Source organism: Babylonia areolata, chromosome 26 (genome assembly GCF_041734735.1).
Source record: "Babylonia areolata isolate BAREFJ2019XMU chromosome 26, ASM4173473v1, whole genome shotgun sequence".
Taxonomy (NCBI): Eukaryota; Metazoa; Mollusca; class Gastropoda; order Neogastropoda; family Buccinidae; genus Babylonia; species Babylonia areolata.
Genome location: NC_134901.1, coordinates 34462972 through 34480288, shown reverse-complemented (window position 1 = coordinate 34480288; position 17317 = coordinate 34462972). Strand labels below are relative to the sequence as shown.

The window sequence follows — 17317 nt, the reverse complement described above, 5'->3', positions numbered from 1 at the left end:
AATTCAAGTGTGTGTGTGTGGTTGGGAGGGGGTGTGGGGGGCAGCGACAAAAAGGGTCGTGTTCTTTCATTCTTTATTATCAGCGGTATATCGGATAGCATAGACGTTCTATGTTGTATCTTTGGTTAGCTCATGAAATATGTTTAGACTGAATGTATGTATGTCTGTCTGTATGTCTGCCGCTATGCAATACAGAGCATTAAAGAACAACACAATGAATGCAACACAACCCAAAATAACAGCCACGTCAAGCCCAGCGCAACCTAACACAGCACAACTCAGCAAACCTTAAGGTTTCATGACAAATAAAATTATTCTGTTCTATTCTATTCAGTTCATACAATCCAAAAACCTTAAGGTTTCATTACAAATAGAATGATTCTGTTCTGTTCTGTTCTGTTCTGTTCATACAACCCCGTAAACCTTAACAGTTAACGTTTCACGACATAAAATTATTGTATTCTTTTCTGTTCTGTACTATTCTATTTCTATTCATACAACCCTTTAGACCTTAAAGTTTCATGACAAAATTATTCTATTCTATTCTATTCATACAACCCTGCAAAACTTAAGGTTTCATGACAAATAAAATCATTCTTTTCTATTCTATTCATACAGCCCTATAAACCTTAAGGTTTCATGACAAACGAAATAATTCCATTCTATTCTACTCTGTTCATACAACCCTGTAAACCTCAAGGTTTCATGATAAATACAAATAAAATTATTCTCTTCTATTATATTCTGTTCTGTTGAATTCTGTTCTATTCATACAAACCCATAAACCTTAAGGTTTCGTGACAAATAAAAGCATTCTATCTTATTTTGTTTTGTTCTATTCTATTCTGTATTATATTCTATTCATACAATACCATAAACCTTAAGGTTTCGTGACAAATAAAATGATTCCATTCCATTCTATTATGTTCTGTTCTATTCTCTGTTTTCTTCTATCCTATTCATTCGACCCAATAAAAACCTATAGGCTTCATGGCAAATAAAATGAATTTATTCTATTCTATTCTGTTCTGTTCTGTTCTATGCTGTTTCTATTCTGTTCATACAACCCTGTAAGCCATCAGGTTTCATGACAAGTAAGATGATTCTTTTCTATTCTATTCTATTCATACAACCCTGTAAACCTTACAGGTTTCGTGACAAATAAAATCATTCTTTTCTATTATATTCATACAACCCTGTAAACCTTTAGGTTCAATGACAAAAAAATTATTCTGTTCTATTCTGTTCTGTTCATACATCCCTGTAAACCCTGATTAAGGTTTCATGACAAATTAATTTTATCCTGTTCTACTCAGTCAGCACTGTAACATAAAGATATGACAAAATTGTTCCAGTCTATATAATTCATTCGATTAAGATAAGATAAGAAGAACTTTATTATCTCATTAAGAGAAATTACATCAGGTGCGGCAAAACAGACGTAGACAATTACTCAAAACTTTAAACATGAATTAATTAAAAAGAATCCATAACATGTAAGGCATTCATATAAAAAGTATCGTATATATTCACGTAATCAATGTTAATATTAATTGATTATTGTAAACATATTGAAATACACCAAGTTTAACATTGCTTGTATCATATTGCACATGAATTAAGATAAGAATGATTTTATTATCTCATAAAGGGAAATTACATCAGGTGCAGTAGTACACACAAACGCTCTCTCTCTCTCTCTCTCTCTCTCTCTCTCTCACACACACACACACACACACACACACACACACACACACACAGACGCACAAAATAATAAAAATTGCCTGTTCTATTCTATTCTATTCTTTTCCACTCTGCTCGCACAACCCCACACCGTGACATCTCCAACCCCCCCCCCCCCCCCCCCCCCCCCCCCCAACCCCCCTCACTCCCAGCTGGCTATCCAGGTGAAAACGATAAAGCTGATAGGGGTGGAGGTGCTGATCGTCACCACAAATAGAATGATTCTATTCTGTTCTGTTCTGTTCATACAACTCTATAAACCTTAAGGTTTCACTACAAATAACATTAGTCATTAGTCTATTCTCATCTATTCAGTTCTGTTCTATTCATACAACACTGTAAACCTTAAGGTTTCGTTGTAAATAATGTTATTCTGTTCTGTTGTGTTCTGTTCATTCAACCCCATAAACATTGAGGTTTCATTACAAATGACAAATAATGTACATAACTACATGCATGTATATGAATGTGTATTGTGTGTGCGTGTGTTTATGTAAGGTTGTGCCTGCCTATGTGTGCGTATGTGTTAGGGTAGCTGTTAGATACACATGTATGTTAAAATGTATGTATGCAGTGTGTGTGTGTGTGTGTGTGTGTGTGTGTGTGTGTAATATTGATGTAATGTTTTATGTTAACAAAAGCGTTTTTGTAAAGCTCCTAGAGCAGATTTCTGGATAGTGTGCTGTATAAGTATCCATTATTATTATTATTACTCTGTTCTATTCTGTTCTGTTCTGTTCAATTCTATTCAATTCATACAACCCTATCAACCTTAAGGTTTCATTGTAAATAAAATTATTCTGTTCTGTCTTAACCTATTCTGTTATATTCTATTCCATTCTGTTCTGTTCTATTCTGATCCACTCTACTCACACAACCCTACACCGTGCCCCCCCAGCTGGCCATCCCGGTGCGGACGATGAAGCTGATGGGGGTGGAGGTGCTGATCGTCACCAACGCGGCAGGCGGCCTCAACGAGGACTTCCGGGTGGGTGACGTCATGATCCTCAAGGACCACTTCAACATGGCGGGATTCGCCGGCGTCAACCCTCTGGTGGGGGCCAACGATGACAGGTGAGGCAGCGAGGGAGAGTGGGGGATGTTAAAAAGATTGAAAAGTTAAAGGTCTCCATAGCCTTTTACGGCCGTCGGGACACGCGAATTGATATTGACTGTGTCAAGGGCTCGGCTGGCTGTGACCCTAGCATTGCAATGACTTTAGGGTTAACGCTCCGCTTATATCACAGATTGACATAGGTTTACAGTTGGGCCAACAGCATAGTGAGAGCTGTATTATCAATGGTTTCTCTATTGCAATGGGAAATCAGTTACAGTTTAGTCTTTTGTGAAGGTCTATGACTCCCAAACTAGGAGGCAAAATTGCACTGGCTCTTAGTGCTGCTGCCTCGGGGACTGTCCTAAAACCTTGTTGGCCGAGAGAGTGGGGATGTAACTTGGGGCAAGACACTCTCCACTACAAAATCAAATTCTAGCCCAGATAGTTGAGACAGCAGTTAATTCCTCTGTCCTCTTCTGATGGTCATAGTCGAACACGACATGACTATCATACAAGTGGTCGGCACAGGAAAACGGGGCCCGGTCCTCACCTCCGTCGCTTTTAACCTTCCCCAAAACGGTCAGGTACCCGTTGACACCTGGGTGGGGTGAGGAAATTCGGGGTAAGATGCCTTTCCCAAGGACACAGCACCATGCCGAAACGGGGCATTGAACCCTGATCGCTGGTGAACACTGGATCAGGGGCCATGTGGTTGAGTGAAGGGATTGTCAAGATGGGGATGTTATTGTCAGCAGAGCGATTAAAGGGGACGCCAATGAAATAGCACCATGCTAAGAAAACAACCACCAACAACCAGCAAATGGGTAAACAATTACATCACCATGCGTTGAACTGGGCATATCTACGCATTGAAGCGTTGATTTAAACTATCAGCTCTGTCCTCAACACAGGGCTCCGCCATATTGGGTTTAGTTCTCAAGAAAGGAAGCAGAAAGAGGTGAATTTTGATGTCACATACTGTGCATAAAACCGTCTTCCATGACTGCTCGGTTTAGAACAGCGGTTGGGAAAGGACGCCGGGTGATCTGTGATTCAAACTGCAGGTCCATCACATTCATTGTTTTCAAAAGCTGCAAATGATTGTCTCTGCAACACGTGCTTTTTTCGGGCACGACGGAGTTAGCTAAGAATGGTGCACTCACTCACGACAACGATTACTATTGTATCACAACAGATTTCTCTGTGTGGAATTCAGGCGTCGCTACACTGAGACAGCCACCCTTTTTCACTCACTTGTGTAAACAAAGTGAGTCTGTTTTAACCCGGTGTACGGTTGTCTCTGTGTGTCTGTGTGTCCGTGGGAAACTTTAACATTGCCATTTTCTCGAGAAAGACTTTGCCTGCCAATACCAAAATTGGCTTGAACATAGTATGAAAAAAATCTTCACAGTCATACAAACCAGGAACAGGTTGTAAGTCTCCCGAATTAAGCCGTTTTTCCTAATCATTAACGGTTTATTTCGTTGAGATGTGTTCCGAAATCCGAAAATTCAAAAAACCGCTTTCCACTGAGTTTGGCTGACTAGAAGGTAGGTTATTTTCGAAGACGACATGACCTCGTATTTCTTGTTCACAATTAAAAGGAAAGAAACACAAATTCTGGACAGAACACTTATAGTGATACTGACTACACCAATGACGTGTTTACTGCATATAAATATTCTAAAGTGGACATTGAATTAACTGGAATGAACATAAAAGAAAAATTGAATCAATCGTTTCTTTCTGCATGTTGTAAGCTGGTTTGTTCAGATCTGGAGATCTACAATGTGTTGCTATAAGATAAGATGAGAATAACTTTGTTATCTCCAACCAGAGGAATTTGGTCAGGTGCATTATCACAACATAGACAAGTATACAACATGGAGACCATAACTGTAAAAGAAAACAACAAACAACAGCTTTTACGAATAGAATGAAGACACAAAAGTAAAAAAATATCACACACACCGTTTGATACATTCATCCACACATTGCAGGAAATATTCTTAATGTAAAAACAGAAAGAATTAATAAACATTATTTTGAGTATAATTATGATCATAGCCTACTATACTGCACATTGATTATGATAGATAAGAATAACTTTATTATCTCATAGATATAAATTGCATCAGGTGCGGCAAAACACAACCAGATAATCAGCACACACCAACACCAACCCACCCCCACCGACACGCCACACGGATTACTTGATTTAACAGGTGTAATAAACATATGTTTTCAAATAAAAGCATGTCACATCTTCGCTTTAAAAACATTGCACTTAATAATTACATCGTGATTATCAACAGAAACATATTTAGAATATGAACGTTAACATCAGGCATATTGCATTATACATTTTTCCTGCATATTGCATATTATTCATCCTACGTATTGCATATTCATAATAATCAGTTGTCATATGTTTAAAGCTAAGTAATAATAATAATGATAATAATAATAATAAAAGAAATAAAAATATCACACACACACACACACACACACACACACACACACACACACACACACACAAGGTACAACTATCATGCACGGACTTTCACACGTATAGCATGAAATTGCGCGCGCGCGCGCGCACACGCACACACACACACACACACACACACACACACACATACAGATGGCATTTTTTCTTGTGCATTTTTTCCTGCCTGCAGTGTTTATATTTGATTTTCCTATCGAAGTGAATTTTTCTACAGAATTTTGCCAGGGACGACCTGTTTGTTGCCATGGGTTCTTTTACGTGCGCTAAGTGCATGCTGCACACGGGACCTCGGTTTATCGTCTCATCCGAATGACTATAGTGATAATAGGTGATGCTGTCGACGACAACGACTGCAGTGACGGTCATGGATGGTCATTTTGAGGATGATGGCACAAGACCGCTGATGACAGTTACCGCAGTTAACACACTCACGTACAAGTACAGAGGCGCGCAAGCATACATACAAACATATGAACATAGATACATGCATACATAGATACATGCAGACACACACACAACACACACACACACACACACACACACACACACACACACAGCCCTTAAATCGGGTATACAAACACATTGAGCGTCACTCAAAAAACATCCTGTTGGTAGCATGTCTTGTAAAGGGAGACAAACAGTTTCTTATCATGTGAGAACACATTTCCAGAGTTGATGTTCTTAACGAGAGGTGTGCACTTCAGTCACACAACTGCTGCTGGGCCTTTCCACACAGGGCAGTGAAACGTGGGCGTTGCTTGTGTGAGGATGCAGATCCTGGTTATCTCTTACCTCATATCAATGACTATTGGAAGTCATTTGGTCCATTAACACACACACCACACAATTGCACGCGCGCGTACACTCACTCACTCACACAGACACACATACACAGACAGACAGACGCGCGCGCGCTCACGCACGCACGCACGCACGCACACACACACACACACACACACACTTGCATGCGCACATAGACACACTCTTTCTCTCTTTCTCTCTCCCCCCTCTCTCTTTCTTTCTCTTACACTCATTTATCATATCACACACACACTCTCTCTCTCTCTCTCTCTCTCTCTCTCTCTCTCATTATAATTATTTACTTGTGCTCACACAGACACACACACACGCACTCTCATAATATTATATAGAAATGTGAGTGTGTGTGTGTGTGAGTGTAAGAGAGAGAGAAAGAGTGTGTGTGTGTGTCTGTGCGCGCGCATGTGTGTGCGCGCGCGCGCTCTCGTGTGTGTGTGTGTTTGTGTGTGTGTTAAAAACAACACTTTGACAGATCAACGTTTGACTGCACATGTACAAACAGATTCGGTCCTCGCTTCCCAGCCATGTCGGATGCCTACGACAAGAAGCTGCGTGACCTGACCAAGACGATAGGCAAAGAGATGGGCTTCGAGTCCTTCCTTCGGGAAGGCGTGTACATCTGCCTGGTGGGGCCCAACTACGAGACTGTGGCCGAGGCCAGGTTTCTCAAGCAGATAGGAGTGGATGCCTGCGGTGAGTGAAGGGTAGAGTAGGGGTTTGCATTGTTGGCCGTTCTGTTTCCTGTACAGGTGATAGTATTACCCAAGTTACATTCGGCGTTGGGGGGTGGTCCCGAGTGTTGTATTGTATTGTACTGTACTGTACTGTACTGTATTGTAAGGTATTGTGTTGTACTGTATTGTATTGTATAGTATTTATTGTATTGTGTTGTATTGTACTTTAGGTCAGGTCAGGTCTCTACCTGCCACAGGTACCATGTAACCCTGTGCTACCTGTCACATGCGGGCAGATGGAGCTCGACAGCCCGGGAAGGCAGTCCATCTAAGACAAGGAAAAGTCTGAAGTAAAACCCATGAAGTGCTAAGGAATGCAGGACAGTCTCGACATGCATTGACCCTGGGTCCATGGCCATGTCCCGACTTTCAGTAGCCGCGCCCCCGTGCCTCCGAGGAAGGTTTTTGAGCCAGAGGCTAGGACAAGGACAGTCTGATATAAAACCTACGACCTGAGGACCTCACTGTCACCGTCCCAGCTTGCTAGGCTATGGCAGATGAACCACGGGTGTAAAGGGTGGGGCCAGTACTGCGCACACTGCACTCCACCTAAAAATTCCATTGCGCAGGCTTGAACGACACGTCCACGTCCGCGCCACCAACTATTCCAAGCCCTGTAGCGATGGGAAAGGGGCGAAAACGGCAGGTGGAAGATGTCACTGGAAGCCGCAGTTCCAATCCTGCATGCAGGCGGTTCAGGATATTGGTCGCCTGATTGTTGACCCGGAGGTGACAGCATCACTCGGCAGCACCCTGAACGACCAAGCAGCCTTTTCTAGGGACAGCACTGCTTGCTCCACACGGAGAGGGGCCTAGAAAAGGTGGTCCAAACAAATGCTCATCTCCATACCCCCCAGTTGGCTAGCCGCGGTCAACGGGCATCTCCAAACGCGGTCGAACAACAATAGAGAAGAAAAGGCCGGCACCTGCCTCACAATTAGGTGCAAAAGGACTAAAGGTAGCATGCTGGAACATCCGAACCATGCGTGACTCTGCAGACAGCAACCACCCAGAAAGGCGTTCCGCTCTAGTCGCACACGAACTTCAGAGACTGAACATTGACATTGCTGCCGTCAGCGAAGTCCGCTTTGCAGGGAAAGGCAGCCTCCAGGAACACGGCGCTGGGTACACCCTCTACTGGTCAGGCAAGCCAGAGACCGAGAGACGCCTTTATGGCGTAGGCCTTTATGGTCAGGAGCACCATTGCCTCCAAGCTTGAAAACCTGCCAACAGGACACTCAGACCGAATTATGTCCATGCGCCTCCCACTACGGAACAAACAGCATGCCACTCTGTTCAGCGTGTACGCTCCAACCCTCCAAGCGGACCCCACAGAAAAGGTCAAGTTTTACACTGATCTGCGCAACCTCGTTCAGAACACCCCTGCTGACGACAAGGTCATCATCCTTGGCGACTTCAATGCCAGAGTTGGCCAAGATTCAGAAGCCTGGAAAGGAGTCCTTGGCAAGCATGGCGTTGGTAATTGCAACGACAATGGGCGCCTTCTTCTCGAGTTCTGTGCAGAGCAGCAGTTTACCATCACCAACACCATTTTCCAGCAGAAGGACAGCCTGAAGACAACGTGGATGCATCCTCGGTCCAAACATTGGCACCTCATTGATTACATCCTGATGCGCCAGAGAGACGTACGAGACGTCCTACACACCCGAGTGATGCCCAGCGCGGAGTGTCATACTGACCACCGCCTCGTCCGCAGCAAGCTCAGGCTCCACTTCAAGCCCAAACCAAAGAAAGGAGGAGCTCCTAGGAAGAAATTCCAGGTCGGCAACTTTCAGTCAGCTGAAGTGAAAGCTGAATTCCAGGCGAAGCTTCAGGACAAACTTGAAGACCCCAGTTGCCCCACAGACCCCTCTCCAGAAGCACTATGGGCACAGCTGAAATCAGCCATCCTGCAGTCCTCTGAAGAAGTCCTAGGGTTCTCGTCGAAAAAGAACAAGGACTGGTTTGACGAAAACAACCAGGAGATCCAAGAATTGCTGGCGAAGAAGAGATCAGCCCACCAGGCTCACCTTGCACAACCGTCTTGTCCGGTGAAGAAAGCAACCTTCCGGCTCATATGCAGCAACCTCCAGCGCAAGCTTCGTGCGATTCAAAATGGGTGGTGGACCAACCTGGCAGAGAGGGCTCAGCTTTGTGCAGACACTGGTGACTACCGGGGCTTATACGAAGCCTTGAAGGCGGTGTACGGTCCCTCATACCAGGTCCAGAGTCCTTTGCGCAGCGCAGACGGCCAGGCGCTCTTCACAGACAAGACGTCGATCCTGAACAGGTGGTCGGAACATTTCCAGGCCCTCTTCAGCGCCAACCGCACGGTTCAAGACTCGGCAATTCTCCGCATCCCACAACAGCCAGTGAAATTACAACTGGACGAGCTACCAACCCTAGAAGAGACTGTCAAGGCCATCGAACAGCTGAAATGTGGCAAGGCAGCAGGGGTTGACGGAATTCCGCCGGAGGCGTGGAAGAATGGAGGCCCAGCACTACACTCCAAACTCCACAACCTCTTTGTCTGCTGCTGGGAGCAAGGCAAACTACCACAGGACCTCCGTGACGCAGTCATCATCACCCTGTATAAAAACAAGGGAGAAAAGTCGGACTGCTCCAACTACAGGGGGATAACTCTGCTCTCCATCGCAGGCAAGATCCTCGCCAGAGTCCTCCTAAATCGGCTGGTGCCTACTATCGCCGAAGAACATCTCCCAGAGAGTCAGTGTGGCTTTAGAGCCAACAGAGGCACCACTGACATGGTCTTCGTTCTCAGACAGCTACAAGAAAAATGTCGGGAACAGAACAAAGGACTGTATGCGACATTCGTCGATCTCACGAAAGCTTTCGACACCGTGAGCAGAAAAGGTCTGTGGGAGATCATGAAACGTCTAGGATGCCCCCCAAAATTCCTCAGCATGGTCATCCAACTACATGAGGAACAGCGTGGACAGGTCAGACACAGCAACGACCTTTCGGCGCCCTTCCCAATTGGAAATGGAGTGAAACAAGGTTGTGTCCTCGCGCCGACCCTCTTCACGATCTTCTTCAGCATGATGCTCCAACAGGCCACTGAAGATCTTGGCGACGACGACGGTATCTTCATCAGATACCGCACTGATGGCAGCCTATTCAACCTGAGGCGGCTACAGGCCCACACCAAGACACTGGAGCAACTCATCAGAGAGCTTCTGTTTGCCGACGATGCTGCCCTCGTCGCCCATACAGAAGCGGCCCTGCAGCGTATAACGTCCTGCTTCGCAGAGGCTGCGCAGCTCTTCGGCCTAGAAGTCAGTCTGAAAAAGACGGAAGTTCTCCACCAGCCTGCCCCACAGGAAGAATTCCACGCTCCTCACATCAACATCGGTGAGACCGAGCTGAAGTCGGTCCACCAGTTCAGCTACCTAGGCTGCACCATCTCGTCTGACGCCAAGATCGACAAGGAGATCGACAACAGACTTGCAAAGGCAAACAGCGCATTCGGCAGGCTGTACAAGAGAGTGTGGAACAACAAACACTTGAAGAAAGACACAAAGATCAGCGTGTACAGAGCTGTTGTACTGCCCACCCTGTTGTATGGCTCCGAAACCTGGGTCACCTACCGGCACCACATACGACTGCTTGATCGCTTCCACCAGCGCTGCCTTCGCACCATCCTCAGCATCCACTGGAGTGACTACATCTCAAATGTCGAGGTCCTGGAGCAGGCAAAGACTATCAGCATCGAGGCAGTGCTGCTAAAGACCCAGCTACGTTGGGCAGGGCACGTGTCCAGGATGGAGGACCACCGCCTGCCCAAGATCGCGCTGTATGGCCAACTGTCCACTGGCCACCGTGACAGAGGAGCACCCAAGAAGAGATACAAAGACTCCTTGAAGAAAGCTCTCGGTGCCTGTCACATTGACCATCGCCAGTGGTCCGCAGTAGCCGCTGATCGAGAGACCTGGCGACGCACCATCCACCAAGCTGTCTCCTCCTTCGAAAACAACCGCAGGGCCAGCCTTGAGGACAAACGCAGAAGGAGGAAGAACCACGACGCTGCAGCCGCGAACCCAGACCAGACTTTCCCTTGCAACCGCTGCGGCCGACTCTGCTTTTCCCGCATTGGCCTTGTCAGCCATGAGCGTGCCTGCATCAGACGTGGACAACGCCCTTCCTAGATCTTCGTCAGCGAAGCCAGGCCATGATGTATTGTACTGTATTGTGTTGTACTGTATTGTATTGTATTGTACTGTATTGTATTGTTTGGCAAGGACTGAGAGGAGTTGAGTACATTCGTGGCTATGTCAGGATGCTGGGGTGGGGGTGTGGGGTGGGGAATTAAATACAACACTGTTATCAATTACAAAATGCATACACACACACGCACGCACACGCACGCACGCACGCACACACACGCACGCACGCACGCACACACACACACACACACACACACACACATGGCTCTTTTGGGTTTTTTTCCATTATTTATTATTATCATTACTGTGTCCTTTTCTTCCCATCATTTATAAAGATAAATGACCAACCAACCAATCAAACAACCAGCCAGCCAACCAACCAAACATCCGATCAGTCAACCAAACAGCCAATCAGTCAACCAAACAGGCAGTCAATCAACCAGCTAGCCAACCAACCAATCACCCAATCAGTCAACCAAACAGCCAATCAGTCAGCCAAACAGCCAATCAATCAACCAGCTAGCCAACCAACCAATCATCCAATCAGTCAACCAAACAGGCAATCAATCAACCAGCTAGCCAACCAACCAATCAATCAGTCAACCAACCAACCAAACAGCCAAGCAAACAGCCAATCAGTCAGCCAAACAGCCAATCAATCAACCTGCTAGCCAACCAACCAACCAAACAGCCAATCAACCAACACACACACAGACCCTAACAACGACTTCCACCACCACCACCACCCCTGTTTCACCCCTCCCAATCCTTTGCTCACCTTCTCTTGACAGACACCCCCACGTCAAAATAGCATGCTGACCACTGTTTTTTGTTTATTTGTTTGTTTGGTTTTTTTAGTTAAGCATGTGGCGTTCTCTGACAGGCATGAGTACGGTACCGGAAGTGTTGGTGGCCAGGCATGCAGGCATGCGCGTGCTGGGCATGAGCCTGGTGACCAACATGGTGGTCTCTGACTACGATCAGCAGGAGGTGGCCAACCACCAGGAGGTCCTGAAGGCGGGACAGACCCGGGGTTCGGATCTACAGGCGCTGGTGTCCGCCTTGGTGGAGCGGATGGAAGTGTGACGAAGCAGCATAGTAGTGTTGTGTTGTGTTGTGTTGTATTGTTTTTTTTTATAAAACACTCAGCTTTTATCACAGACTGACATAAGTTTACAGTTGGGCCAACAGCAAACTGAGAGCTGTATGATCAATGGTTTCTCCAATCCAATGGGAAATCATTTACAGCTTAGTCTTTTGTGAAGGACTGTGACTCTCAAAGTAGGAGGCAAAATTGCACTGGCTCTTAGTGCCGCAACCTTGGGGGCTAGCTGGCCTTTGGGAACCATCCCCAACACAACCTGTCCTAAAACCCTCTTGGCCGAGAGAGTGGGGATGTAACTTGGGCAAGACACTTCCCACTATAATCAAATTCTACTAGCCCAGTTAGTTGGGACAGCAGTTGCCTCCTCTGCTGTTCTGATGGTCATAGTCGAACACGACTGACTATCATACATGTATCGAGTGTATTTGTTGAGTTTGATTGTAGTGGAGGGTGTCTTACCCGAGTAACATTCCCACTCTCTCGGCAAAGAGGGCTTTAGGACAGTCGGAGTTTAGGGTGGTTCTATGTATTGCATTGTATTGCATTGCACTGCATCACACTGCATTGCATTGAAGAGGAAACGGGACAAGGAAAGGGCAGGACGTGGTTATTGCGGTTTCATTGGAGGGTTTGTATGTAAGTGGTTCATGGAGGCTTGAGGATGATGGCATTGGTTTGATATTTGAGATGTTTGTTGTGTGTACATACGTACATACGTATGTATATAATTACGTATGTATGTTGGTCTGGTATGACACGAGCGTTGGCACCTGTGGCAGGTAGAAGAGGCAAACCATAGTGGTACATTGCCGTAGTGGGGTTCTTACACTGCGTCTGTGATGTTGGGCTGTATTGTTTTGTTTGGGGTTTTTTTGTTTAGGTATCATACGGTTTGGAGTTGTGTTGCATTGTATTGTTTTGTATCAAATGTTTTGTCCCTTAAGTGTTATGTCATGTATTGTATTATCTTCATGTCACAACAGAATCCTCTGTTGCCGCAAAGCAGTGCCACCTTTTTATTGTCTGATCAACATATGTTTGCCTGTATTTTTCTCTCCCGTTCATGTCTTTTTTGTCTGTCTGTCTCTCTGTCTCCTCTCTCTCTCTCTCTCTCTCTCTCTCTCTCTTTCTCCGTGTTTTTCTTGCTCCCCACCCCTGTGTGTGTGTGTGTTTGTGTGTGTGTGTGTTTGTGTGTGTGTGTGCACTGCACACATGTGCGTGCATACAACAGCACACACACACACACACACACACACACACATTCACATCAACACATAGCTCCTTAATGATGAATCTTTATAAGAACTGAGTAAGCTCTGTGAGGGTCCTTGAATGTGAATTTTGAACTTTCAGCTGATGGAATATTGCTCCAGAGACTTGAGATCCTGATGAAATGCTCCAAATGATTAGGATTTAAAAACTTTTTAAATAAAATAAAAAAAATAAAAAGGTACGAAGGGAAGCAACTAGTATTGAAGTAACTTACGTACTTTACTACTTGACTCCCTTTGTGTTTTGCCTGGTATTTTCTTTCTTTCTTTAGTTATCGATAAGCGTATTTATTCATTTACCTATTCAGGCAGAATTTAGCTATTTATGAGTGGATAAAATCCATGTATTTCTTTGTCTAAGTGTACGTTCTGAGCCATTGTCTTGCAAACAAAAGCATGGAATCATTGAATTGTTGTGGATCATAATTCCTTGACAGTCCGTCCTTTTGTCCATTCTTGCATAGGCAGTTATATGGATGGTTTGGGTGTGTGTATGTGTGTTTTTGTGTGTGTGTGTGTGTGTTATTTGTTGTTGTTGTTGTTTCACTGTGACTGGCGGTGTGCATGTTATTTACTTTCCATCAAAATATTTCAGCATGTCAGCATAATATGGTGCGGTTCGTACTGTCAGGCATCATGTTTTAGATACCTGCTTTCTTTCAAACAGTTTACCGCAATGAGATTTGTGACTTGAAGAGTAGACACCATTTCCATCTGTCTTTGTGTGTGTGTGTATGCTTGTTTTGGTTTTTTTTTTGTTTTGGTTTTGTTTTTTTCAGGTTGATACCACATTAAACCAAATTAATAAGTCAAATGCACACTGGACACTGTTGGCATCGTGTGTTTTAAGACATTTTCTGTCAGTTGTGCGAGATGGGAGAGTTGCAGGATACTTTGACGTTTAAATTGAACAAACTTTACAACGGTTATTTAACTTACGAATCTGAACAAAATCTACAGATGTCGTTTTGTGCATGTTTTTGAAGGAAGATGCTTTATGATAACAAACATGCTCAGAGTACCGAACAAAATGCATTGTTATCAAATGTCATGTTTCGATGTTTCTGCTATTCATTACAATAACAAGCACTGCATTTGGAAGTTGGAAATGAATATGTTGCTTCACAAGTGTGATATCTGTATTTGTACAGGAAAAAAAAATTTTTATACATAACTTGTGTGTAATGTTTCATAGGAAAAACAATAAGACCGAGATGTGTATGTGTGTGTGTGTGTGTGTGTGTGTGTGTACCGTGATCTTCATACTTAGCAACAGATTGAACATGGATACTGATGTAAGTGAGATTTTTCCTTTCTCAAAAATATTATTTTTTATCGTTTTTTTGTTTGTTTGGTTTGTTTTTAGTAATATTATAATGTGTGTGGAGAAGTGTGAGTATTTTCATTAGACATAATTCCACTTGCATAATAAAACTGTACATTTCTTTTGCACGGATTGAAAAAAAATGTTTTGTAACGTACTGAAAATATTCAATATGTTGAATACTGATGATATATACTGTGGATGTGTCATTTTATATGATCGGTTGCTCCTAGATTCATTAATCTATCTATAGTGCTGGGCATGTGTAGATATTTCTGTTTCTTTTTCATTCTTTTGGGGTTTTTTGTTTGTTTGTTTTTTGTGAAGGTTGAAAAACATATTTTCTGAGGGATTCGGAGTTACAGATGCATATTGGGGTCTTTTAACACTGATAATTTGCAGTCCTGGGAATATTCTGAATCATTAAGACAGGTTGTTGTTTTTTTATACCAAAAAAATGTGTCCGCCTTCCTCAAACTCAGGACTTTGTTTCACACATTATACATCCTGTATTGCAAGAGAAACAGTAAGTGTATTAACTTGTTTCAGATATTATATCTTGTGTTAGAAGAGTAACAGTGAGTGTCTTAATTTGTTTCACACATTATATCCTGTGTTAGAAGCGAAACAGTAATAGTGTTTCAACTTGTTTGACACATTATATCCTGTGTTAGAAGAGAAACAGTAACAGTGTTTTAACTTGTTTCAGACATCACATCCTGTGTTAGAAGAGAAACATTGGCAGTGTTTTAACTTGTGTCCTTGTCTGTATTAGATACTAATTGATTTTCTCTGTTGTATTGAGATCCGCTTGCTTGTTTGTAGGAAATTAGTACTCAGTTTTAATCAGGACTTCAAACATGCAGTTTGTTTTGTGTTGTGAGCATACATCATCATAATCATAATTATTCTGAAAATTTTATCAGATGAAGAAATAAAAGTATGGACAGTCAGTTGGAACTGCTATCAATCTCTTTCTCAGTTTGTGTCTATATCTCTTTCTCTGTCTGCCTCCCCTCCTCCCCATCTACCCCCTCGGTCTCTCTCTGTTCCTGTATATGATCCTTGTGTGTGTGTGTGTGGTGTGTGTGTGTCGCTTTGCCTCTGGTGGGCTTCGATTCGTAGCCACAACTTTTCCAGTCGACAATCCTGTGATACTGATATAACCACTTCGACATGACCGCTGGTTCATGAAACAGTCCTTTAACTATTTCCATTTTTGTTCATTTGTTTTTTGTCCCTTTTTTTGTCAGCGAAGCTTGCAAGAACCTTTTTTTTTTTTTTTTTTTTTTTTTTTTTTTAATACATGCCGGTAGTATCGTTTTCATTGTAAACAACAAAAAGCACGTGGATGTTTGCCTGTGTAAGATGTCAGAGTGCTCAACAGTCTCCACCATCAGAGAGGAGAACTTCCTGCTGAGAAAGCGGATCGGTGAAGCAGGTTTAAATGCTGGGCAGCATATGGAGGGTTGGCGTCAAGGAGTCTCCAGGGAAACTGTCGTGTTTGTACAGAAGGAAGGTGGCAGAATGTTCAAGACGTTTACCTGCCAACACAGTGTCCGTGAAGGTCTGTGTTCCAGTTCCAGTCTCGCCCTTTCTGTCCCAAGTGTGACTGGAAAACCAAACTGGACGTCTAGCCATTAGGATGAGTTGATAAACCGAGGTCCAGTGTGCAGGACGTACTTGTCACACTGAAGAAAAACCCATGGCAGCGTACATGTTGTCGTCTGGCAAAATTCTGAAGTAGAAACACACTCTCATAAACACACTCACATACACACTCTCACACACAACATACACGCGCGCGGGGCGAGTACACACACACACACACACACACACACACACACAGAGCAAATGGAGAACAAATTTAGGGATGTGTGTGTGGGAGGGGCGGTGGACGCTTCGGCACAGGTACTTTCGTGAAATCAGTCCGGGGCCGTAACAGCATGCGGGGGTGGTGGAGGGGGGAGGGGTAGGCGGGAGTAAGGAGGTGGGGAGTGAAACGTCCGCTGGGAGACCCACATAAAGGGGGGTGGGGTGGGGGAGCGGGGATGGGGGGTTGGGAGGGTTGGAACATCACACCGGATTGAATCAAACACCCAAGACTTTCCAGACGTTACCCGACCAGACGTCTCAGCCGGTCACAGTTTTTAAAACTCACCCCCAACAAAAAGTAGCCACCGGGAGGATATAAACGCGCAATTACCTCGAGTGATAGGCAGTGTTTGACTTACTTGACCTATCCCTCTTGACTCCTTGTGGAGCACAGGGCTGCTATAGCATCCTTCTGCGGACTCGGTTTGGGGGGATGTCCTCTTCAGCCGGGTCCATGTCCATCCGGCTTCCTTCATCTCATCCTCCGTGCTTCTTCTCCAGGTCTGCTTTGGTGTAGGCAGTGTTCAGTTTTCTATTATAGCCAGTGTTGTGTGCAGCTGTGTTACCCGGTTTATCCACTGATAAGCGGTTTCTAGTGCTCTGCATTGGCGTGCGTGTTGTGGCTTATTCCTTGCTTGCCTGTCCACGTCGGAAAGTAGTTTGATGTACCGACGTTTGTTACCAGTGGCGATCGAT

At 44.4% G+C, this 17317-nt stretch overlaps 1 protein-coding gene across 1 annotated transcript in view; it reads left to right on the top strand.

The window, feature by feature from the left end:
• Positions 1-13331, top strand: part of LOC143300421 (purine nucleoside phosphorylase-like) — a 28167-nt gene extending 14836 nt beyond the window's left edge. Inside the window, exons 4-6 of the mRNA XM_076614066.1 lie at positions 2642-2817; positions 6631-6821; positions 11930-13331. Of these exons, the coding sequence (XP_076470181.1) occupies positions 2642-2817; positions 6631-6821; positions 11930-12132 (570 nt within the window). The 3' untranslated portion in view covers positions 12133-13331. The remainder of the gene's footprint in view (positions 1-2641; positions 2818-6630; positions 6822-11929) is intronic.
• Positions 13332-17317: the final 3986 nt, after the last annotated feature.